The 25215-nt window shown below is 44.6% G+C and overlaps 1 protein-coding gene across 1 annotated transcript in view; it reads left to right on the top strand.

Annotated features, from left to right (window-relative positions):
- The first annotated feature begins 259 nt into the window (after positions 1-259).
- The window catches only part of zmat4a (zinc finger, matrin-type 4a), a 103532-nt gene continuing 78576 nt past the window's right edge, over positions 260-25215 (top strand). The window contains exons 1-2 of the mRNA XM_069166152.1: positions 260-428; positions 20344-20445. Coding sequence (XP_069022253.1) covers positions 342-428; positions 20344-20445 — 189 coding nt within the window. The 5' untranslated portion in view covers positions 260-341. The remainder of the gene's footprint in view (positions 429-20343; positions 20446-25215) is intronic.

The raw sequence follows: 25215 nt of genomic DNA, 5'->3' as shown, positions 1-25215 counted from the left end.
TAAAAAGTCGGTGCCTGACGATGCATGAGCCTACAAATAATGATCATATCACCACTAATAATATTCCTCTTTCCACAGAGTCCCGGCTGCTGTCTGTATGAATGGTCAGACCAGGTGATTTGGGTTTTGGATTGTTTTTTTTGTTTTTGTTTTTTTTTTTCCTCCCCACTTCCTGCCTGAAAGCGAACATGACGCGGGAGAGGAGCGCCGCGCGGCCAATGGGAGCGCAGCGGGGCGGAGAGCAGCGGCGGACCCCGTACTACGCGGTGGAGTACCGCCGCCGAGCAAGCAGACGCGTCTCCCGCTCAGCCCGTCGCTCCTTTCAGCATCTCCCTTGGTTCATGGATTATACAGTTTCCCTCCAAGTGCAACATCAGCTGGAGGTGTTCCCGACGCACTTCTGCCAGGGCTACAGCGTGGAGTTACAGGTAAACGGGTTTATTGTGTCAAGTCTCCGTCTTCTTCCTCTGTTTAAAAAAAAAAAAAAAAAAAAAAAAAAAAAAAAAATATGTGTATTGTATTGCCCTTCTCCTCTTCTTCTTCTTCTTCTTCGTGATAACACGAGACGTGCGTGCCGAGAGGAGTGAGTGTGACTTTATGGAGATGCCTTTACTGCAGGGGGGGTTGGGGGGGGGCATGGTTGTCGTGTTGCATGCTGATTTTCTTTCCTCACCGACATTCTTGTTGCATGCCGTCCGCCGGGAGACGGAGCGGAGAAGGAGCGGAGAAGGAGCAGCGGCGGAGCGGAGAAGGAGCAGGAGCGGAGCGCGTGCTTGCAGCTGCTGCTGCCCGCGCGCTGAGCTGCACACATGGGAGTTAAAATAAAATAAAATAAATAATAATAATAATAATAAATAAATAAAGGGAAAGTAAGCGGGGCAGCCCCGGTTGGTGGAAGGGTTTTTTGACCTCACGTTTCGTGCGCGGGACTCTTGCACGCTCGAGGAGAGGACGGGTCAGGGGACACCCGGCGGGGGGCTGGGCTGGGGGGTGGGGGGGAGATCCTTCAGGAAGTCCCGCGATGATGTAAATAAGACATGCATTAGCTGAAACGGTCTCAGTGTGTTAGTGTGAGGGTTTAACTTTGAATGATAATAATACAACACCGTCCAGTTCAGTTAAATCAACTAAAAAAAAAAAGAACCTCCAAAAATCTTTTGTCAGACTTTCAAAATAAAAGTAATCCTGCAGCCTGTGGCTTTTTTTTATTTATTTATTTTTTAATTTTTTTTTATTTAGCTGCCTTTATAGCCATACCTCTGACATTCAGGGATGAATATTAAGCAAACTATCAATGTCAGCATCAGCCCCCCCCCCTCCCTTCCCCACATACACACATCACTCTGCAGGATGCTCAAGGGGACATTTAAAGGTGGATGAGAAGGCGGAGGTGCAGCGGAGGGTGATGAACACACCTTCGTAATCTCTGAGGAAGTTAACACAGAGCTTTTTTTCCCTTGATTCTTGTTTTATTTCTCTGCATGTGGGGAATTAAAGCTTTGACGTAGAAACACATCAGAGGAGGAAGGACAGTGAAGTTTGCTGCCTGTACGGATTATTTGCACGATTCAAAAATCCTTTTTTTTTTTTTTTTCTTATCCAGTTGGATGAATTTGCCTGTAAAATGTTACAAAAGCAAAAAAAAAAAAAAAAAAAATACTCAGTACTGCAAAGTTGCAAAACTTCACATTTGAGACACTTGCAACAAGCAAACTGAAGGAATTTGGAGTTTAACGATCAAATCATGTAGATAATTAATCAATTGATCATTAACAGAAAAAAAATGACTTTTCTGGCATCATTTCTTTCAGGTTTTTCTAATATTTTGCCGTTTGGGACCTCCGTCATCTTTTCCCTCTCGCACAGGAAAAACAAACAAAGCAGAAAATTTGGAGCCCAGTTGTTACAATCTTTGCTTTGATGTCTCTCAGGGGGCTTTTTTTTTGTTTTTATTATGTGCAGCATTAATATTCGTATTTGGTTTTTTTTTTTTCACCTGCGCAGCTTCAATGTGTTTTTAGAAGAAGTATCTGCACTTAAAACAAATTTTGAAATATGTTGGCTATCGATTCATCTGCCGATTGTTTTCTTAATTAATTAGTTAATCGTTTGGCACGCAAATAAAAAAAAAAAACCTCCGATAAAACCACCTCGACGCTCTTTCGTTCAAGAAGTTTGTCACGTTTCGCAGCTACGCTTAAAGTTAAGCGACCTCTAGTGGCCGTCTGAATAACGACATTTGTTGACGAGGTCTATATGGAGCACTTTTTTGTTTTTTCCTCACAAGCAGGAGATGGTTTAAGATAACGTCGGACTTTGGCGCAGGCGATCGCTCTCCGCTTCCCGTTTCCGTTAAAATCGCGTTGCCATGACGACGAAGGTCGCAACTTTTAAGGAAGTCGCAACTTAAACGCACAACACGGTTCAGAGTCCGCCGTCTCCACGGGACGCTCGCCAAGGAACGATCCCGTGAGACGTATTGGAGAACAACAACAAACAAACATGCGCCTTTTGCAGCTAACAATTGGTTTAATTCGTGATTAATATGGTGATTAATTTGAACATGAACAAGTTAATTGGTTTTGTCTAAAAACGACCGAAACAACGAAGCGATCGTCAAAATAGTTGCTGATTACTTGTAATAATGTTTGTTTATTCACCGCAGTTGATTTTTGTTGTTGTTTTTAATACAAAGACTCAACACCGGGCTTTCTCTCTTTTTCTTTTTTTTTTGGGGTGGGGGGGGGAGGGGATTAGCGTGTATCGGAGTAACTTTTGCGTACTCTGGGATTAATCGATAGATTACGTAATCGCGTTAAACGAGTTCGCCACGGCAGCACATTTTTTTGCATCGAGGTCAGAAATCCCCGCCAGGAAATGGAATTTGTTGAAACGACGAATGTATTCTGCTCTCCTGTAAAACCGAACTCCAGAATGTGAGACATCACAAACAGATTAATGGGGAAGAAAACCAAGAAAAACAAAAAAAGGCTGTTTGTTTTCCCTCGACAGTTTGTTTGATGAGTACGGCAGGTGTCGGAAGCTTTTCCTCTTCCCGCCGCAGCACCGGATCAACACATCCTCAGATGCCGGATATGGATGATGTCTTTTATTTATTTATTTATTTATTTATTTTTTATTCCGCAGCCTCCAGCGGCACGACGAGAAAAATAATAACGGTGCAATTTTCACCCGAGCCGGCGGCCTTTCCGAGCCGCTTCCGAAGCCTCATTTAAAAGTCGTTCGACGTCGTCGCCTTCTCCTCGCGAGGAAAAAAAAAACTTGGAACGACCGGCTTCCAAAGTTTTACTTCTCGCCTCCGTCGCTTTCCGCTTCCTCTCTCTCAAGGCTCGCGACGCAGGAAACAAACCGCCTCGGATGATGAAGCTCCTTCATCGACCCTTTCCTTTAATATTCCAGTGATTATTTAGTTGTTTTTTTTCTCCCCCGCCGCCGTCTGCTCGAACCCTCCGGTCGCCCTTTTCTCTATTTCTATTTCTGAAAACCTTCAATTCGGTTGAAATAAAACAACAACAACAACAACTCCCGTTCCCCCCCGTCTGCTGTCTGTGATTTCCGATGCCTATAAATAAGAGACTTTGAAGCTCTCCGTGCTTCCTGTCATCAATAATTGTTTTGCGTTTGTAAAGTTAGAATTGCTCCGCTTTTTCCTTTTGATGCTTCTTTATTCTCGTCGCGGTCGTTTCCGCTTCTGTCGGCGTTATTTATCTTTCTCATAGAAGGTCAACCGAATTGGGTCTCAGGTTTTTTTAAATTTTTATATATATATATATATATATATATATACACATATATATAAATAGCACCCAAAGAAACACGCCGCTCCGATAATCTGAGCCGAGCACATTTTATTATTTTTTTTTCCCCCCACAGAAGTTGTTTCGAAGCAAACGGCTGACGAAGGAAATGTGTGCTTTATCGAAGGTGACGAATCTCTTCTCTTTAGATCTTTAAAGCTGCAGGAAGGCAAATAAACTTAAAAGGGTCCAAACTGTCCTCAGATCTCACCGTGGTTTCTAAATGAGACGCAAGGAGTCCAAAAAAAACCCCAACATCATCCCCCGCTCTGACAAAAATGCGTCTTGTCGAGGGCTTTATGGAAAGTGAAGCCTCGTGTTTGAGATAATCGCATCCGACCCAACGATGTGTAGTTTTGCCGTTTTAAGGCCCTTTTTAGCGGAGCGACGTCCCGACCTGCCGCCAGCTGACAAAAAAAAAGTGCGTTTTCCCAACGCGGGGACGTTCGAAAGTTTACGATAACCCCGGCTGAATTCATGACATCGTCTCTCCCCTGATTGGCCGATTTGGCGCCGGAAGAGCCCTTTTTAAACGTCGGGTCAATATATGGATCGGCACACTTCGACCCCCGCAGATAGTAAGCTGTGAAATCTACAGCGTCGTGCAACAGCTTTTTTTTTTTTTTTTTTGTGCTGTAATATTATTTTTGGGCCGCTTTGTTTTTTTTGTTTTTTTAAAGTTTTGAAGTTTTGATGTTTTGCCCACACTGGAAAGATTTAATCTCGTTAGGCCGGCCCAGCGTCGCCAAACATTTGCCCTGAATGTCCTCTCTGGCCGAACACCAAAGCTGATTATGTTACTGAAGCGACAGGGCGGCCCGCCCGGCGCGCGGACGCTAATGTTTTTCACTCGGCAGGCCGGCGGCCGGCGGCCGGCGCTCGGGTCAACGCTTGCGCGGGGAATCGGCCACTTAGCAAAGCAAACACAAAAGTAACTCGCTCATTGTTTTGACCCCGAGGCGTCGGCATTACGCGCTCGGCTCGCCGTCATCCCCGAAGCCAAAGCGGCAGAAAACGACAGAGACGATAGATCCCTAAATGAACTCGAGGGTCGGGGTTCGGTATTTTAGGGTGATATAATATTGGTCTGACAGTCGGTTTGGTCCGGACTGAAGCTACACAACAATTCAATGGATGTCAATGACATTTTTTTTTTTCACAGATTTTCCTGACATTTTCTTCCAACACCACGTTATGGTCGCACGTTTGCGCGTTTTCCTTTTCGTCGTTACCGACTTGAGTGACGCTCGCGTTTCGCCGGATGCGTGAACCAGCCTCGCCGTCGACTGTTGTGGAGATTTTAGGAGCTTTTACGAGATTTGCTGGCGTCTCGCCGAGCGGGCCGACCGCCGACGGCACTTTGGGTCGAGGCTGAACGCGGCGACCCCCGTTGACGCTGAGAAATGAGGTCTGTTGCAATCAAGCGGCGGCTAATCAGCATCCGGGGAGTGGCTGGAGCGGTGATTACCGCCGACGCCCCGCCGGGGAAGATTAGACGGTGATGACACCGATGTTGATTAAGAGGATGATGACGCTCGCTCGAATGGATTACATTTTATTATTTATTAAAAAAAAAAGAAAAAAAAAAAGGTAAATACCGTATTTGGGTTTAGGATTAATGAGATGCCCTGCAGCGCGTGTGGTCGCGCCGCTCAAGTATCCCGATGGTTTCTTAAGGGAAAATGCATCTGGTTTTGTTATTGTGGCTTTCAGTTCTGATAACAGTTGCAAAAATAATTGCTGAGAAAGCGGCGACATTTGCTGATAATTGGTGCAGCGGGACGAGAAACGGCAGCAGCCAGATGATCGGACGGGTTACCGGGTTTTAGCTACTGCTTTTCTTTTGGAGGTAAAACTGAAGGGAGTTCACCCGGAAGGCCGCTGACGCTGTTATTAATATTATTCACAGCTCAGGTGTCGCTTATACGCTTAACGAGGCTTCTGTCGACGGCTGCTGCCGCGTCCCGGCAGGAGAGGACGCCGTACGAACGGCGCCCTCTGGTGGTATTCACGACGTCGGCACTCCAAGCTTTCTGTAAGCCTTCGAGTTCACAGTTTACAAACGGTCAATTTTCCGTTTGGATGTCGAGCTAATATATCGTAATTTCAGTCACGTAGAGTTTTGTCTTCCCTCCTGTTCAACGATAACCAATCGCCGACCGAATACTGATAAATGTTATGAAAAGTGATTTAGTCGCAGTGGAAAAATTTGTCTTCCTTGACAACCAAAAAACAAAACAAAAAACAACCTCTTACATTTAGAGTTTTTTTTTTTTTTTTGTTTTTTTTTAAATTTTGTATTGTGGAATAATTAAAGATGTTCCACCAGCTGCTTTAGTGTAAAAACAGCAGTGAGCCCACTCAACACTTGTGCGATTAAGATAAAATGTCGTGTCTAAATGTGCACACAGGTGATAGGGACCCTTACTACGAGAAGTCCTTCTGTTGTTGGAGCGATACCGCTTCCGTCTGCGCGCCATTGGCTGTGCGAGGGATGAAAATTCGCTGTGGATTGATAATTAAGGAGAATTACTGCCAGTTCTCTGCATAATGTTGTGGCAACGGTCCAGGAGCTCTCCGCACAATCTCAGCCTCTCCGCTCGGCACGGGAGAGTGTTTATCTCTCGAGCGCTACAGCTTTGTGACTTTTAGATGACATCTTTTTTTTCAGATGAAGGATTCTTGTCTACGATGTGAGTTTTTACTGTAAAAAAGAAAAAGAAAAAAGAAATCTGCCCCCCCCCCCGCCCGGAAAGGGAAACCGGTGACCGACAAGCTCACTTGATTCCTTATCATCATTCACTGTCAGCAACAGGTCGGCAGAGATAACCGCAGCACCGTTCGCTTTTTTATTTTTATACGATTTTTAAAGTACAATTCGGGCCGTTGTGCTCTATCAGCGATGGAGTCTTTCTGCAGAGCGAGGCGTTTAAAACTCGTCCGTCTCGCTCGTGAAGAGGAAGGCAAAAATGAGAAAAAAAAATCTAGGTGGTGGTGGTGGGGGGGGGGGGGGGACTTAATAAGTAGTGGATGACTTAATCATCACCGGGTGCACAGATTTCAAATTGTGTTTGGATGCTTTTTAATTATGCATCAGCAGTCTGGAAAAAAAAGAAGGTGATGACTTTTTAAATTTTTAAAAAAAATATGCATCCGAGTCAAAAAACGAAAAATAAGAAGCTTCTTTCGGCAACAGGTTTTCGGGAGGGGGGGGGAGGGGGGGGTTTGCAAAGCGAAGTAGATCATCTTACAACAACTGTAAAAAGCTCTGCGGTGAAACCCAGAATAAATACTTCCTTTGACAACTTTATCAGCGTCTCTTCAGGGGGATTTACTTCAACGGAGTGAGCCAGCAGATACTGTAGGACAACAACGGCTCGCACTGGGTATGTGGTAATAAGGCCAGATTGTCAAAGGGCTGTGTTACTGCAATATGCGATTTGTCTAAATGTGACCAAAGGCTGTAATCACGTCTGGCCTGATTGGGGGAACATCTGTAAGAGAGTGTCCTATTGATTTGGTCTTTTCCGCTCTGCTGCGTGATCGTCCTCGGCTAGAAAGCTGAGCTGATGACCCCCGATGTGTTGGGGAGAGGACTGCTCTTCGCTCGCTGCGATTTAAGCGCCGCCGCCCGGATCGTCTTCCGAAGGCAATGTCTGTGGAGGTTTTTAGTTTACTGGAGCGGAGACGGGCGGAGGTTGGATTTAGGACGCCACGTCGAGATCAAATTTAAGTTGACGATTATCAGTCGTACAAATAATTCCGATTAACAATTTAATTGTGTTTTTTAAAAAAAAAAAATGTTATCATAGTAGTAGCCAAAGGGCAGTTGAGGAAAAAGAAATGTTCATTCCCTCACGGGGGAAAAAAAAAAAAGCCACGTCTTTCCCACACGTGATCAAGTGCTTACCGCTTGTTGCTACCACAGACTGTATAAAAGTGGACGCCGCTCCCGGATCTGAAATAATGAGGCCCACGCGGAAGTGTCCTAAGCTGCGATACCACCGAGTGCCACTGGAGGTCGGCTCCAAAAATGCCTCCGTCTCCATAGACTCCCATTCAACTTCCCTCATAAAATTCAAAGTCAATAAAATGTCTCCACAGGTTATTACGGTGCCGTTAGCTAAAGTCTCTCCTTCTTATTAGTTTTCTGGCTGTTCATCTTAAAATTATCCCGTCATTAATTAAAAAAATAAGCTTCAAAAAGCTGGGTTTTTTTTCGGTGGGCGTGTCTCTTTGATTGACAGGCCCGCGGCTATCCGTGGGCGGGACGTAGTACCGTGGGGTTTCCAATCGGATCATTTCGGTCGACTGTTTAATAATTGTTCCAGGTTGAGGTTGGATGTTAGCCGCGAGTCAGTCTTGTCTGTAGAGTGGGTTCGTGGTCCCGAGGCAGGAGTACGGTACGTACCGTGTGTACTACTGGCCATGTTTTATTTAAAATCCTAAAACTAAATAGAAATGTGCAGACGGAGGACCTCATTATGACTTTTAACTGCCGTCGAGCGCTTCAGCAGTTCTTAGTGACAGCAGCTCAAAGCCGCGGCTCCTCTCTCAAGCTGATACTCTTAATGTGCCGAGCGGCCGTGATTAATTGCTTTTTTACTGCTCGTAATACCGCATATGGAGTAAATGACCAACTTCTAATTTATGAGTTACCGCCGTCATCCGTGTATAGTCATCATTCTCCATTAAACAAGGTTCTGCACTTTGCGGTGCGAAGGTTACTTTCTTCGAGGGACCATCAACTGCAGTAATTTGGTTCAATATTTTTCAAACGGGTTATTATTTTTCTCTAAAGGCATTTTTTTTTAAAATTTTAAGAATCATTTTAATTAGCACTGGTCTGTCTGAGTAAATCCAATCTGAATTGCCAGATTGAGTACTAAATGTCAGAGCAGTTAATATTGACTTAAAATTTGCTTCATAAATGAAGCTCCACATTTGATCCATGTGTGTGTTTGTTGATATTTTGAGTGCTAGAATTCACCAGGATGTTTTTTACTGCTGGTTTACAGTCATATTACACTGTAAAAAAAACAACAACCTACACCAACAGATAAGAAATACTAGTATAATAGTGATGGTTGAAAAAAACAAACAATGGTACAAAGTTTTTTTTCTTATTTTTCGTCATTTTTGGATTTTATCATCAAAATATTCTCTTTTTCCCGAAAAAATAACTTTGAAGATTCCAAATCGTTGAAATATAAACGATCGGTATTTAAAGAAAAACTGGAAGTTGTTCCAGTAAACCACGCTGGGAGTCGCTTCTGATAACATCTGTCGGAGATTTTTCAAGCTCAGCAGTCCCGTTTTTGTTTTTTTCTTTCCTTTTTGTTGTTTTGTTTTTAAGTTTACTGTTATTTCACGCTGGATCCCCGGCAGTAGAGTTCGGTACCGGTTGTTGGATCGTCACTCTGCAACGAGAAAATGAGCCCAAACGCTCTACCGAAGCTTTTATCGGTGACTCGAAGGTCTCGGACCGGTCGTGTCCGTCACCAGATTTAAACCACGCGGATTGTTTTGGCTCCTGAAAAGCCGACTAAAGACGGAAAGCCCTGTTAAGAAAACACGAAGGCAAAACATTTAGTCCCGTCAGTGGATAGAAGACTCGATGCCGTCGTCGCATCAAAGGGCCGGACGACCAAATCTTTGACTGTCACTTTTATTTCCTTTGACAATCTTCCGTTAACTTACTTTTACATCTGAAAATAGGGGACTCAACATTCAAATGGCTTTGGTGTAAAATGACAAAACGCATGTGAATATAAATAGATCAAGGCAGCCTCTACGTGCGTCTCTTTGTCATGTTTTGATCTCGAATTCAAATGTCTTAAGGAGCAAAAATATCACATTTCAGTGGACAGTTTAGATGTTTTTGCCGGCTGCTGTGTGTTTTAGATCAGGAATAACATTTCTGTGTTGTTGATTGAATCACAGCAGTCAGACGCGGCCTTGGAAGGATCATTCTTGGTTGCTAGAAACACGACTGTAAATCAACCAGAGTTGACAACAACAAAAGTACATTTTCTTAAAGGTAAATATTTGATCAACATCTACCTTTACATCCAAATCTAGTACAAATTTCAATTGAACTTTGGGCAAATCTGAAAACGAAAATGCAAATGAATGTCTGTTTCCATCCACTTCCCATTAATATCTGCAGTTGTCGCATTGAGACAAACAGCAGGTGGCGCTAACTCTCCCGTAGGATCCCATGAAGTTATTGCAGAAGAAGAAGGGCGCGCCCGTCGCACGCTAAATGGTTTTTATTGAGACGCTAACTTTTCTACGGCAGCCAAGCGTAAAATTGTTGTTGCCGTATTTTGAATTTTTTTTTTCAAACCGCATCACTCAATGTTTTTTTTGGCCGGACGGTTGAAATTGCTCACGACAGTTTATTTTAAATCCCAACAAAGTTGCTGATCTCGATTATTTATTTATTCATTTTTAAGGTTAAGGCTCTCTGTCACGTGGTTTCCTGCCGTTAAAAGACTGTCTAGTGAACACTAATTCATCCACCTAGCCTGTAAGAAAAGTGTAGACGAGAAACATTTTCCCCCAAATGATTTTCTATTCCGCAAAGCAAATTATTGATGTTTCATTATAATGTCTCTTTATTTTTTAGAGATTTAAACAATGGAACATTTGAGCATTTTATCTTCGCGAGCTTGCTTATAACAATTATTGAATTAACATAACATTTTTTAACAGCACGTGAATCTGGTCGCTTTTTTTTTTTTTTAAATACCCAGCAGACAGTCATTGGCTCTCAGGACTTGCAAGTCCAAAGCAAAGACTCTATCTAAGCTGCTGTATAATTTATAAACTTGTTTTAATACTGCTTAAATTAAAGCCTCTTTATCATAAATAATACAACATCCTCTATCTCCGAAATTCAGTAATGACCAAAGCTGGCTGCAAGGAGTGCTTTAGGATGACTGGGATCAGTGGAGTACTACCTGGATTTTGAATGTGTGCTGTCCTATCGGGCTGTTTACTGTGGAGAGAACCCATTCGGATGGGATTAACATTGCAGGCGGAGAGCGGGGAACAAATATTCACTGTCTCTCTCTGTAATTAAAAATCACGGTTCTGCGCGACCATCAAGTAATTAAATGATGTGGTCGTAGATGTCGATATTCAGCAGGACAGTGGCTGAAATTGCTTTTGGCTGAGATACTGTGACATATTTGAGCTAAAAATTTTACCCTGTCTCAAACCAGACAGCCATGAAACACATTAACATCCTTCAGTGTGACATGAACGTCAGAAATAAACGTCCATTAGTCCACTTAGAAATCACAGAGAAAGAATCATCATCTTCAGTATAAATGTTATCCAGTGATAGTTGTCTGTATTTTTATTTGGGGAAATTGCAAATGGAAACGGCTAACAGCTAATTTGCCAAACCTTTTATGGCACTAAATCTCCTGTAAGTCTTTGCTGTATTATTTTTCTGTTGTAATATTGGTTCCTAAATTGGCTAAATGTTGGTGTCAACATGTTTCCCTCTGAGCAAAAACCTTCTTTTAACTTGTAATTTCATGCAGAAGTGAAATTTGATCGGAACAAAAAGTAAAGAGAAGCAGCTCTTAAAAAAAAAAATCCTCTCCCAAATAAAAGCACGTCTCTATGCGCCTTTTCGTTTTGTTAAAAAAAATACCACCATTGAGTGTCTAAATCTCAACAAACCATCTTTGAATATTTGCATATCAGCAGTTAATGGAACTCAAAATTCAGTCCATGTGTGGAATATTTGAAGGCAAATCTAGCTAATGATTTGTTTTGATCCGACTTTTCATTCGAGCTCATAGCAGCTTGATGGTTTGTCCAGAGGTTGTCGATGGATTTCCTATGAAGACTTGCTACTGACGTTCCCTAATTTCCAATAGATTTGTTTCCAATCACCTGTTTTTATTTACATTTTCAATCTGTGTATAAATACAAGTACGTCTCTCTGGGATTTTGCCGAAAAACCGTAAGGTTATTGCGACTGTAATCGTTACTGTAGTTGGGAGTGAAACATCATCCCCCATATGTGCTCGGGGGCCGCATTAAAATCACTCACACTGTGAAATGGCCCATTTAGATTTTTATTTTGGTCTTTGCAGTGTTACAGGGACTGGCATTTGGGTGTGATGTAAAACTGATGCCAGTACGAGCTGTTAGAAATGTTGAAATTTTAGATTTCCTACACAAATGGCCAAAGGGGTATCACAAAACACTACAGAGCGTAATGTAGGACACTCAAAATACAGGATCCTCATTGTGAAGCTGTTTGGAACGCATCTCTCTTTTAATTTGTCGTATCCAACGGTACGAGACCTCCACTGACGGTAACGGCCGATATTAAAAAGCGACGCGAAAATGCGGCAGAAGTTGGTGTCCTGTCCCGCCACTCTGGAGTTTTTGCACCCAGCGAGTGTTTGACGAAGTCGGTCTTCGTGTCGAACTCGGTTCCCCCTCTGATTTCGTGTGAAAACGAGGACGTGGGAGCAAAGCTCGACCCCCCCCCCCCCCCCCCCCCCCCCCCCCGAGGTGTCGTGCTGAGGCAAGACACGGAGCTCGCACTCGAGTTTGTTAGCGATTTTTGTCCGTGGAACGTTCTCCCGGAGTGATTTTTAAAATGATGTCACGGCGGTTTCAAAACGAAATCCAGAAAAGTGCCCGATGCGGAGCACAGTGGAGCTGGAACCACCGGTGGACAAGCGGCCTATAAGCACCCAAAGCACGTCTTCAGTCAGCGGTCAGTCGGTGCTTCCTACCCCGATGTAAAATAACGTGATAATGATGCGAATGAAATGTGCACTCGAGAAACTTGGAGCTCTGTGTTGTTGGTTTTTTTTTTGTGACTCACCTGGTGTCCTTGTTTTGGTACCAATGTGGGCCAATCTTGCACTTGAGTGCAACTACAGAACAATTGGAAACACGCTGTTGATAAAAGTGTCGGAGCCCAGTTTCAGTTGTAGCTTTTTTTTTATTTTTTAAAATGCCTCTTCTCTCTTTTGTTTGAAGCACTCTGCAGCTCTCTCAACAGTTTAAGGATGGAGGGGAACAGTCTGCCGCGACAGCCCTCTCGCAGGAGGAGTCTGAGGTCTGTGTGTGGGAAGTGCCGAATCACCCCGAGTGAATAAGAGGAGCATCCTAAATTGAATTAGCCGAGGATGAGACAACACGTTGGGTAATCGCGTCGCTCCGGTTATAGGAGATGATTGCGACATCTGGGATGAGGGTTCGGTGGGTTTTTTTTCCGGCAGAACGAGGCCCGACGGAAGGGGCGGTGTCGTTAACAGATCGGATCTTACTTTGGGACTGAAACAGCTCAACAAATATTAAGATTGATTGCCATTTTATATACATTCATGCCTGTTACGGGCGCATTTTCATCCACCAATTTTTTTGTGCCTTTTCATTTTGGTAAATAGAAATACCACCGTTAAGTATCGAAATCTCAACAAACCATCTCAAGAATCAACTCAATATTGAGTCAAATTTGTTTCTACTTTGTTTTATTTCGATTTTCAATTTGTGTACAAATGTAATGATCAAAAATGTGCCATCCGTTGCTTATCTCAATGAATAGCGGATAGAAACGTGCATTCATTTTTGGTCTCTTTAAAATTAGGCTAAAATGTGCTGTGCATTTGAATGGAAACTTGGCTCATGAGTAGTTTAATCCTTTGACTTTTTAAACTAGTGCTACGAGCATGTCGGTGTAACTCAAGCTCTTATGGATGTATTCCATTAAAGAAAATTTGCTCCCCAGCGGAGGAATCCCAAAGACTTTGGTAATTTTATAGACTTTCTAGCACCACCGGCAGGTTTACATTGTTAGATTTCTGTGGAACAAATCGAGATCTACGGAAGAGGCCGTCATAAAATTTGGTGCAGATATTTGTAGTACCCGTATGATGTTTGCGATCTTCAGACTTTTCATCTGTTGCCACAAATGGTTCAAATTTTTCACTTTTCCAAGTACCTCAAAATCTGCTCAATAGATTGGCGCAAAATTTGGTACAGATATTCACGGTTCCCTTATGTTACATTCTAAGGATTTTTGTGATCCCATGACATGTTGACATGTTTGATTAAGAGGGACAAATACTCAACAACTACTAGCTACGAAATTTAGCACAGAAATGTTTAACTTTCCCCGACTTCTCGTCTCACAGCAGCATCTGGTCAAAATCTACCTTTGTCAAACATGCACGACCAACTACATGCGAAAGTAATGGCATTCCCGTTGGCCTCGCTCATGTGCTGACGCTAGCATATAATTCCAAACACATTGTGCATTGTGTCAATTGGAGATCTGTGAACCCTTCACACAGTCTGGTTACTCTAAATCTGTAAAGAACACAACTGAGATTTTGGTTTTGGACTTGATCTTGGTTTGCACAGAATCCAGTGATCTGTAGCGCTGCCGTTCGATTCGGAACGACCCCTTTCTTTTCGTCCGGGCACAGTCCAAATGTCCAGTGACATGTCCCGTATGTCCTGCACAAAGGCTCACCGCGCACCATCGGTCATCAGCGGAGTGTCAGTTTGTACGCGACACCTTCTTGACGTTAAATTTGAGTCATAATCTTTACTTCATAATCGATTGGCAAATAGAATCAAGTATTGGTGTCAGACTCTCAGAATTCTTGTGTCGCTACAGCAGTGTAGAGCTGGTGATCAGAATTCATTATCTGGGCTGTCCTCAGCCACCTACCGGACCGGCCAGTAGGGAGGTCTCTTCTGCTCGGGCATTCGTCCAGCCCTCCCAGCTTAACGCTCTCCCTAACGAATTACAACTGACCTTTTATCGCTGCAACATCTGCTGGGCCGCCCGCCGCTGTGACCTCCCTTTCATCCCTGCGCTCCCTTCCCTTCTCTTCTCTTCTCTTCCCACTGTTTCATCAGCCTTTTTTTTTTTTTCCTGTTTCCTTCCCTCGGCCTCGGGGCTTCCAGCAACCGTGCAGCTCGCCTCCGCTGATTTGCCTGGCGGCTCGTCGCAGTCAAAGGACAGATGGTAAACAGTGTCGACTAGGTGGGACAGACGAGCCGGCTTCCCCGCTAATTTGATTGACGATGCGAGGCACAATGCGTCGGTTCCTCTATGACTTCTCCGTCCCGCGTTTCTCCTTCAACGAAGTGCCAATATGACTTCTGTAATGAGCTCACGGTGCAGTGCTGAGAAACTCTTGGCTGTAACGATGTCGACAACAGCTGCCCTGATCAGTTATTGATGATTAAATTGTGTAGAGAACCCCCCCCCACACCCTCCTGTTGGTTTTACGATCGCAGAGCCTCCCTTTATCCAATTACACCGGGTGGAAATTAATATTTTTCTCAGCTGCTCTTTTAAAAGAGAGTGAACTTCTCGCAATTACAGCCAATGCATTTGACATTAAAATCCATTAGCTTAATGAATTGATCACCGAGGAGAAGCACATGTTAATTTAGTGAGCGGAGGTTGCTCTTTGGAGAGCTGTACTTCACACTCAGCAGGACGTTTTTCTGCTTTCTTTCGAGTGCTGCTGAGTGATAGACGCACTCGGGGACAAGTGCTGGTGTCAAATAATGAGTTCAAAGACCTTTTTTTTTTTTTGTGTGAAATTGCACTGTCAACGCAGGAACAAATGACTTGACTAATTATAAAACTTGACTGTTGATATGACCGTGTTTCACCAGCAGGGTGAGCTGCCATTGCGCCGCTTCTCAGCACTAAAGGAATAAGGTAGCACCAATCAGCAGTTTCGGTTGATGTTGGTTTATTATCAATAATAGTGAAGATATAATCACCCACCCATCACCCACTGTGATGTCACCTCCAGTCTGGCATTTTGGCCTTCGCCGTCTTGTTTTTTTGGAGCCAGACGTGACCATATTTGGACGAGCTGGGGGCGGAGCGAGGGGTGGATCTTACTGAAAACCTGAGGACACTACGCCCCGCTCACCATACTATTTAGTATGCCAGAAAAAGATTTAGTACGTCCCAATACGTACCATGTTAAACATAGTATGACCAAAGTACCAGGACGTCAGGCTACATCCTGGCCAGCATGCTAAAAGAGCCGGTCTGACCCACAATCATTTGCACAGCGGACGATACGAAGAAGAGGCATTAAAAGGAAGCATTCTCGATCCAAATCGCGTCCTTTTTCTTTCTTTGCGGATCGCGACGGATGTGACCTTTTTACTTTTTTTTTTTTACTAAAAGTAAAAAGAAATATTACGCGATGTGGAACGCAGGGTTGACATACCTCAAACATGCCTCTCTTTCAGGCCTAATATCTAATTAATGATGCAATGATCTTCTGAAAAACCACCACAACACTGATCAGAAGGAGTTAATTCAGCTAAAGAGACCGTAATGACTTGTAATTTTGTTATTTTTCATCAGAGAAGTGGACGCATTTCTTCCTATTACAGCCAGAGGTTTTCTTGGTGCCAGCCCCGAGTGGCCCTAAGTGGTATTGGCTTCACTTTTCAGAGCCGGAGGAACTACGTCTATTTTTCTGTACCAGTCCATGTATAAAACTGAACTTCCTCTTCTTTTCCAACCTGAAACTCTCCTGCAGCGACTAACAAGCTGCCGAACAGTGACAGGAAAACGAAACCGAAGTGCTACCAATGAAAGCAGAAGTCCAACCTCAAGCGGCCCATTAAAAAACTGTTTCAGGTTACCCGCTTGCCAAAACTCGTCGGACCTTACAAATAAATTTGTGTAGATGCCCGCTACTCGGGAACGTATTCAGAATGAAATAAATACACAACTACTTTAAAAACGCTGACATGCCCACCGGGCAGTATAAACAATGCGCACTGACGGATAAAACCAAAATCCCCTTCGGTCTGCAGCGTGATGACTCATTATTGAGACATTCGAGGGGAAATAAACAAACCCTTCGTTCGTTTTCATTATCTGTTTATTCCACATTGTAGGGTCACGACAACTCGCATCTCCGACTGAGAGGAGAACGCAAAAAACTTAACAATGAAAGAAGTAGCGTTGAACTCTTCCCTCGAGCTGCGGGGGGAAAAAAAAAAATGTTGTCTGTAAGATAAGAGTTGTTTTTGTTCCCGGGCTGCTGATGCTGCTGATGCTGCTGCTTCATAACAGAATTTAGGGTGATTAATCATTCATTTCCAGCATCTGTGCGCCCCATCGCTAAAACAGGCAGCGGGTCCAACGCTTGGCACAAGCAGATAGAGCTCTCTCGGAGGCGCTTGATTTTTGTTGTTTTGTCCTGTAGAATCTGAAACGGGAAACAAGGCTGCTCTTGACTGATTACGAGACCAGAGGAAGCAGAGTGGTGTCGCTGATTTATTTATACTTCTCTACCTCGCCGTTTGTCTGCGGACACTTCAGCCCCTGACGTGTTTTGCACCCTTGACCCGTCAGCGTAGAACCGGCGGCGGCGGCCTCTGGACCGCGGGATACCCAGAGAGCAGAAGGGGCAGCAGCTTTCCCCGATATAAGTCAAGGTCGTGTCGAGTTGTGGAAAGGTGACGCTCTAATGCTGAGGATGAAAACAAATCTGCAACTTGGAGGTCATCCTGCCGTGATGGATAATAAATAGACAGCGAATCGCACAAAACCGACACACGACAGAATAAAAGTATGCACAAATTATCTTAAATATTAAAGCCTGAACCACAGACAAGGCTGAGCAAATTTGAGCTTATCACACGGCATATCGTACTTGAGTATTGGCAAATGACAAAATAGCAGTACCGGAGGGGTAATGACATGCTGCAGTAAACGTTATTGAAATTTTTTTTTACCATATGAGATATAAAGCTAACCGCTAACTTTTTCCGATTTCCATTCGGTGTTTGGGATTTTGTGTTTTGGCTAAAAAAAAAAACCTGCAGAGGGAAGACGCTGAGTTGGCAATAATGTTACGTCTGTCTGCCGTAGACTGTATATAAAAATGGAGAAAGTCTCCGTTTATGAAAAGTGGAGCTATTGTGGGAATAAAAAAAAAAAAAAAAAAAAAAAGCCTTAAAGTGCAATACCACTGAGGGCCACTAGGGGCTGGCTCCGTTTTTATGACAAAATTAGTATGTCCCAACTGTAAGCAACAGTATCAAATGGCAACTGAGAGCGACGCCATACGTCGGTTTGTAAACGGCCGTCAGGAAGCCTCGAGTTCAGATTTTAGCCGGCGCCATCTTGCTAGTTCGGAGCGGTTTGGAGCAGGAAGTGACCATATTTGGAAGAGCTGGGGGGGGGGAGCGAGCGGTGGATTTGACTCGATCTGATGAGGCCTGTCAATCAAACAGACATGCCCCCCCTCACAAAAAAAAACACATCTTTTTCTTTAGGCTTATTTTTGTAATGAATGAGGGATTATTTTCAGACGGACCTCCAGAAAACTAATAGGAAGGAGCCACTTTAGCCAACAACACCGAGATAACTAGAAACAAAAATTTGTTTTGCTTACCAACTAAAAGTAAGGTCTGAATCATATAAATGCACGTCTCAAAATCACCGGCTACTTACAAGGAAATAAAATGTTTTGTAATTAATAAAAGTATCTCCCAAACCCCACAACAACAACAACAACAACAACTGAGTGCATCATAAGTGCATGAAATGTCATTTAAAAGCAATTCAAAACCAATTGAATATTTCCTTTCACGACCAAAAAATAAATAAATAATCCTTTCGTATCATATTTCCGCTAGAATACTCAGTAAAATGTCAAATCAAATCAAAAGAGAAATATATATATATGCGACTGTAAAACGAAGCAGTAGCATTCACAGCAGAAAGGGAGTTAAAATGCTTCCGTTTCACTCTTTCTCCTCCCGACTTGAAGGCCGTTCATACTTTTCATATTTATTATTTACCGTACCTGTAGCTCCGGGCCAAAACAACGTGTCGGAAGTGGCGCCGACTTGCATCATCATTTATTCACTCGTGGGGGAAACGTACAGGAGCTTATAACATTTAACATATTTAAACGGCACCGAGCGACAACACAAGATTTTACTTATGTACTTAAACGTACAAAACCTGTTGGTGTTTCCACGAAGTCGCCTTAAGAATTTAGATCCGCAGGGATCCGAAAATCCCTCCGACATGTTCTTGCGGAGCGGTCAGTGTTTTTTATTTTTTATTTTTTTTCCTGACAGCTACGCGAACAACAAAAATATTAGAAATTTAAGCTTTAAAAGCTTAAAAGAATTTGCTTTTTACGTTCGCAACCTCGGTGCTCATCTGTTCCCGCTGTCATAATGAAGAGGTGCCTGAGTAAATGAGGATGAGTTAAGCCTCCGCTGCTTCTAAATATGAAATGTGAGCCCCTAATGGAAGCCGGGCTGAATTAGTAATAGAAAGCAGAGATGGCTTAGCGGTGGAAATGAAATGGAAAAAAAAAAAAAAGCTTTTTGCAGCCACTTCTCTCTCTGCCTTTTTTTTTTTTTTTTTTTTTTTCCTTCTCTCCAAACACACGGTCTCACAAGTTCACATGCATATTTTAATGAATTTTTAGGAAAAAACAACAAACTCCGTCAGCGTAATCTGTCTCACTGTTATGCATTTACAAATATGATATTTACTTGGGGTTTTTATAGCGGGATGTCCGTGAATTAAATGTTTTTTTTCTGACTCATTGCTTACAAAAGCTGCTCAGCTCCTGTCACTAACTCGAATGCTCGAGCTAATGAAATATTGATTAACAGCGACGCAAGTATGACATGAGATTATTGCTGTTTACTGGCTCTATTACGCCGCGGTCGGTTTGTCGGAGGTCCCAACAGACCGACAAAGTGAGGCTGCGTGACAGTGGCAAGAGAAATCAGATGGCCTTCATCACGTGTAAAGACCATTGACTGGTTGGTGAACGTAGCTTCTGGGGTCTAAAAAAATTAGGCCAATGCGGAAGTGCCTTAAGCTGCGATACCACAGAGGGCCACTAGAGGTCGGCTCCAAAAAGCCTCCGGCTCCATAGACCCACATTTAACTTCTCTCATGAAATTCTCAGTCACTAAACTTTCTCCACGGGTTATCTCGGTGTTGTAAGTTAAAGTCGCTCGTTCTTATTACCAGGGCCCGTGGGCGGGACCTAGTATTGTCGGGTTTCCAATCAGATCAGTCAAATCTCTCTCCCCCCCCCCCCCGCTCGCTCCTCCCCCAGGTCGTCCAAATACGGTCACTTCCTGCTCCAAACCGCTCCGAACTGGCAAAGACGGCGTCATCCAAAATTCCAAACTCGAGGCTTCGTAAACAAACGGCTGACGTCGCCGCTCGGTGAAGACTGAATCTTTTTCAGCACAGTGAAACGAGGTCCGGTGTGGTTCAGGCTCAGGAGTTTAAATAAAAGAACAGACCTTGTCTTGACTTCCCGGACACAGCAGGGTGTCTTAAAAAGGTGTTTCCTTGTGATTTTAGGCTTTTTTGTTTTTCCTTTTTCCTTTTTTGAACTCAAAGCGTTTGCGTGTCCGGGTTAGTAACCATGTCTGCATTTGTCTCCTTTTTAAAAAAAATTTTTAAATTTTTTCCCCCCCCCCCTCTTTCCTCCAGATGAAGTCAACAGAAGTGGACCAGGGGCTTTTCACAGACAGCTACTGCAAAGTGTGCAGCGCTCAGCTCATCTCCGAGTCCCAGAGGGTCGCCCATTATGAGGTGAAGACGCCCCACGCACCCTCACCCCCTGTCCCCCACCCCCACCCTCCCTCCCCTGCACGTTACCCTCACACGACTCCCGATACACTACTCTGGTTTGGTTGGAGCTAATGAAGGCTCGGGGGGCGGGGTGGGGTGGGGGGGGGGGAGGGGTCACGCCGTTTTGGCTCGGCCTCCAGAGACACTCGGCTGATTTATACACCTGAGCCCTGCAGCTCACACACACACACACACACACACACACACACACACACACACACACACAGTCAATAAACACACAACACACCCGGGTTTTATATTTTGTCATTTAGCCTCGGCTCAGAGGAACTCTGGAAATGACAGAATAATTGCAGGAGAAACGGATCTTCATAAAACTGCCAAACGCAAGGGACTTTAATCAGTGGGCCTCAGATGGTTCCTCCTTCGGTGACAGATAGACTTGAACATTTATTCAAATGAAAGTCTTCGAGGTGATTACGTTAAGAGGTATCAGTTCTCTCAGCAGGATTCTGGATTATATGAAAGCTCCTTAAAAAAAAAAACAAAAAAAAAGCGGAGCACTTTTTCCGAACAAATCCAAGTTATGTAATTATTTGATATAAATTGACATTTCTTCTTGGCAGCCTACCTGCCCACCCGACACCTTTTCCACATGCAACGGTAAATTTCACCGTAGCGACCCCTAGCGGCCGTCAGCTGAAGGACGGCGTGAGCGAAGCTGCCGGTCGGTTTCCTTTCGTCGCGCCTTGAGCCTCGTCAGGTGGTGGACCTCCCTCGACTCTCCCGTCCTTCCCTCCCTCGACTCTCCCGTCCTTCCCTCCCTCGACTCTCCCGTCCTTCCCTCCCTCGACTCTCCCGTCCTTCCCTCCCTCGACTCTCCCGTCCTTCCCTCCTTCCCTCCCTCGACTCTCCCGTCCTTCCCTCCCTCTGTCTCTCCCGTCGTTCCCTCCCTCTGTCTCTCCCGTCCTTCCCTCCCTCGACTCTCCCGTCCTTCCCTCCCTCTGTCTCTCCTGTCGTTCCCTCCCTCTGTCTCTCCCGTCCTTCCCTCCCTCGACTCTCACGTCCTTCCCTCCCTCGACTCTCCCGTCCTTCCCTCCCTCGACTCTCCCGTCCTTCCCTCCCTCTGTCTCTCCCGTCCTTCCCTCCCTCGACTCTCCCGTCCTTCCCTCCCTCGACTCTCCCGTCCTTCCCTCCCTCGACTCTCCCGTCCTTCCCTCCCTCTGTCTCTCCCGTCGTTCCCTCCCTCGACTCTGACGTCCTTCCCTCCCTCTGTCTCTCCCGTCCTTCCCTCCCTCGACTCTCCTGTCCTTCCCTCCCTCATGTCTCCTGTCCTTCCCTCCCTCGTGTCTCCCGTCCTTCCCTCCCTCTGTCTCTGCAGATGCTGGATCGTCCGCGGTGACAGAAAGCGAAGGGCCTCGTACGAACACGACGGTCCGCTCGGTGCAAGCAAAGGTCGCCTGCTTCTCGCTCCGAGAGACTTCGGTTTCGCGTCTTAAAAAAAGAAAAAAGAATTCTCTTTCTGTTCGGGCGGCTGCCGAGGTGAAATCTCCTCAAAGAGGAGTAAATATTTATTCATTCGCTTTGACAGTGTCACTTTGTCCTACGTTTTTTCCTTCGCTTTGTCTTTTCGACTCAACTTTTTCTTCGGCAAACTCTTTAACGAGTCAAACCGTTGTTTCCTGCAGGGCGCCGTGAGAGCTATTTAAAGTAGACTTTAACTGTCCGCGGGTAACGGGAGAGAACTGCTTTGTTGTTCGGGGGCGTCGCAGGAGACAGGAAGTAGATGCAACCAAACCGAATCAAATATTTATTTTGTTATTGCGCGGTGAGCGCTGAACACGGCACTCGGCCTGTCGTTTGCCAGCTTGGAGACGGGGGCTTATTTGTGGAATCTCTTTTTTAGCACGGTCAGGGTCTAATGCATGGTGACATGTTTGGGGCACGGCGACGACAGGAAGAACAAAAAGGAAAAAAAAAAAACATATGGGAATAAAGGACCTGGAAATTTAACTTGCAGATGGATACGGTGGTTTTGCATTTCAGAAGATGAGTCGCCTCTGTTTTGTTTTCATACATAATTATTCCTGTCGTGCCGTGTTTGAAGATTTACTCTTTTAAAGTGGTGATAACAAAATCAAACCTGCTTTGTTGAGCTTTGAAGCTTTCAAATGAATTGAGTCTTTGAACAAAATACCTTTTTTTTTTTTCTCTCTTTTTTCGGTGACTTGCGAAAAGCCATTCCTGGTTCGAATCTGAAAAGTCATAATGGAAAGAGAAGAGATTGTTCCTGACTTGCACGCTCGTCCGTTAATAGCTTAACTTTGGGCTTTTATTGCATTTTAAATTAGCGAGACTTTCAGTGACAGAAAAAAAAAAACCGCATGAGCGAGGTCCGTATTTTCCTCCCAAGACGATGGTTCGGAGGGGGGGGCACACTGGTCTGTGCTTTGTTGCCTCGTCTGAAAACTCTTTTTTTTTTTTTTTTTTTTTTTTTAAGGAACTGCATGCAACAACTTTTTTTTCAGCCAGCGTGTGCAGAGGTGTATATCCTGATTTCAGCCATCCAGGTTATACGCCGTCTCGATCCGGGGGGTTGGGGGAGATAATATTTTCCTCCCTCTGGTGGATTCTGGAGTGGAAGCCGGGGTTCACGGCTTCTTGCGTGCAGCAACAGCAGCGTGTGTCTGTAAAGCTTCCGAGTAGAAGTGTATTGGTTGCGGTGGGAGGAGAGTGCAGACTGCGGGTTGGCTGCCTGATCCAGCTTGAAGGCTGTGCTGCTTTTGTACAGCTCCAGTCTCCAAAAATGAATCAAAGAGGAGAAGCTGCTGCAGGCAAGAGCTACTCCATCCCATCCATACCCATTTGGAAACAGGTTTTATATTAGAGGCAGGCGATATGGCCCTGAAAATAATATAACAACATTTCCTATACAAAAATAGTGTTCATTATTTTTTTTTTAAATTTATTTCAAGAACGTAGATTTCCAACAAAATATCTTTTAGCATGAACAGTTTACCTTCCAAAGGTTCAGTAAAAACGAACATGCTACGATGTTTTTTCGGGGGAGGGATCAGTTTGTAATCAAACAACATCCTCACCACTGAAGTCTTTCTGCTTTCAGACCATAAACTTCTGTATAAAAGTGGACGTAGCTTCCGGGTCTGAAAAATGAGGCCAAATGCGAAAATGCCTTAAACTGCAATACCACCGAGGGACACTAGGGGGGGGGGGGGGGCTTCAAAAAAACTCTGGCTCCATAGACTCCCATTCAACTTCTCTCATAAAATATAAAGCCAATACATATTTTCCACAAGTTCTTATGGTGTCTTTAGCTAAAGTCGCTCCTTCTTAACAGTTTCCTGGCGGTCCTTCTGAAAACAATCCTTCCATTGATTAGATATTAGGCCTCAAAAAGGCCTTTTTTTTGGGGGGGGGGGGGTCCCGTTTGTTTGACCGACCTGTGGTGAAGGCAGGTTTCCGCTATAGTTGGGCCAGATGTAAAGTGTCCTGAGATTTCCAATTAATCGAGTCAGATCCCCCCCAGCTCGTCCAAATACGGTCACTTCCGGCTCCGAACTAGCAAGATGCCGCCGGCCAAATACCGAACTCGAGGCTTCATATTCGGTGACGTCGCTGCTGTTTGCCGCTTGGTAAAAACATGCAACAGAGAGGAGATCTCAAAACCGGAAATGAAAACTTCACACAACACAAACGTACGTGCAAATAAAGTCGAGTTTTAAGGCCCACGCAAACGATTCTAAGTTAAAAAATAAGCTTTATTCCCATGAATATTAAAGCTGGATTACTGCTAAAGCTAAACGCGCATCGGCCGATCAGCGCCGACCAAAATCCGAAATCTCGTAACGGCCCGTTCACAAACGGACGGGTGAGGTCACCGTTGGTCGCTGCTCGTTGTTGTAGCGTACGACATACCGTGACGACATTATGTTAACGTCAGGAAATTTGCCATTATAATCATGTGAGTTTTATTTACGACATTAGACTTGTACCCATATTATCATGAACGAGTTCACCAATGCTGTACACGGTAAAACGAAGCGCTGAAAAACGGTATTGAATCGTTTTTCACCGCCCTTCCCGTGAAGCACTTTGACGCCCCGGCCGTCCGGCCTCCCACTAAATGTGCCGATGTTTGATCTCGCCGGCGTCCCCTCCGAGTGTTCGGCGCGCCGATTTGAATCGGGCTTTAAACTCCCGGAGTTGAAGCGGTCTTTCGGGTGACAGTTAAAAGACTGGAAACGTAATTGATCTTTAAACCTACTTCTCAAACGCATCGAAGACGCCGGCAGCTTCTCCGCACGGCGGATCAGAGCGGGCCGCTGCTTTTTTCAGTTCAAAGGCCCGCGTGGCCTCCTGTTAATTTATGCATCTGTCTCTTTGCATGCGGGTGCAGCCTCGCTCGCTCGCTCGCTCTCTCTCCCCGACGGGCTGCTGCGAGCGCTTGCAGGAGAGATTTTCCTTTTTAAACTACCGCCTGTTACTTCACAGGAGAAAACGAGACTGGGGGAGTGACCCGCGTGTACTCATTAACCGAGGTGTGGGAGTAGTACGTGCTGCGCTGCCGGCATACTAATATGCAGGAACTGTTTTTCAGACGGATGCGTCGCAGTTCCCGTGATTTGCTGAGTGCGCAAACGCACGTTTCTCTTTATTCTCTTGCTGTCATCTGCGGCTTGAAATGCACCGCATTCAAAAGCCGTCTCCTTCCGTTAAATGTGTCGATGAATACGCCGCCTCTGATTTGAGATT

The sequence above is a fragment of the Embiotoca jacksoni genome, unplaced genomic scaffold (genome assembly GCF_022577435.1).
Source record: "Embiotoca jacksoni isolate LCO1_2020_lvr unplaced genomic scaffold, fEmbJac1.0.p SCAF_37, whole genome shotgun sequence".
Classification (NCBI taxonomy): Eukaryota; Metazoa; Chordata; class Actinopteri; family Embiotocidae; genus Embiotoca; species Embiotoca jacksoni.
This window is presented reverse-complemented; position numbering and strand designations above follow the sequence as displayed.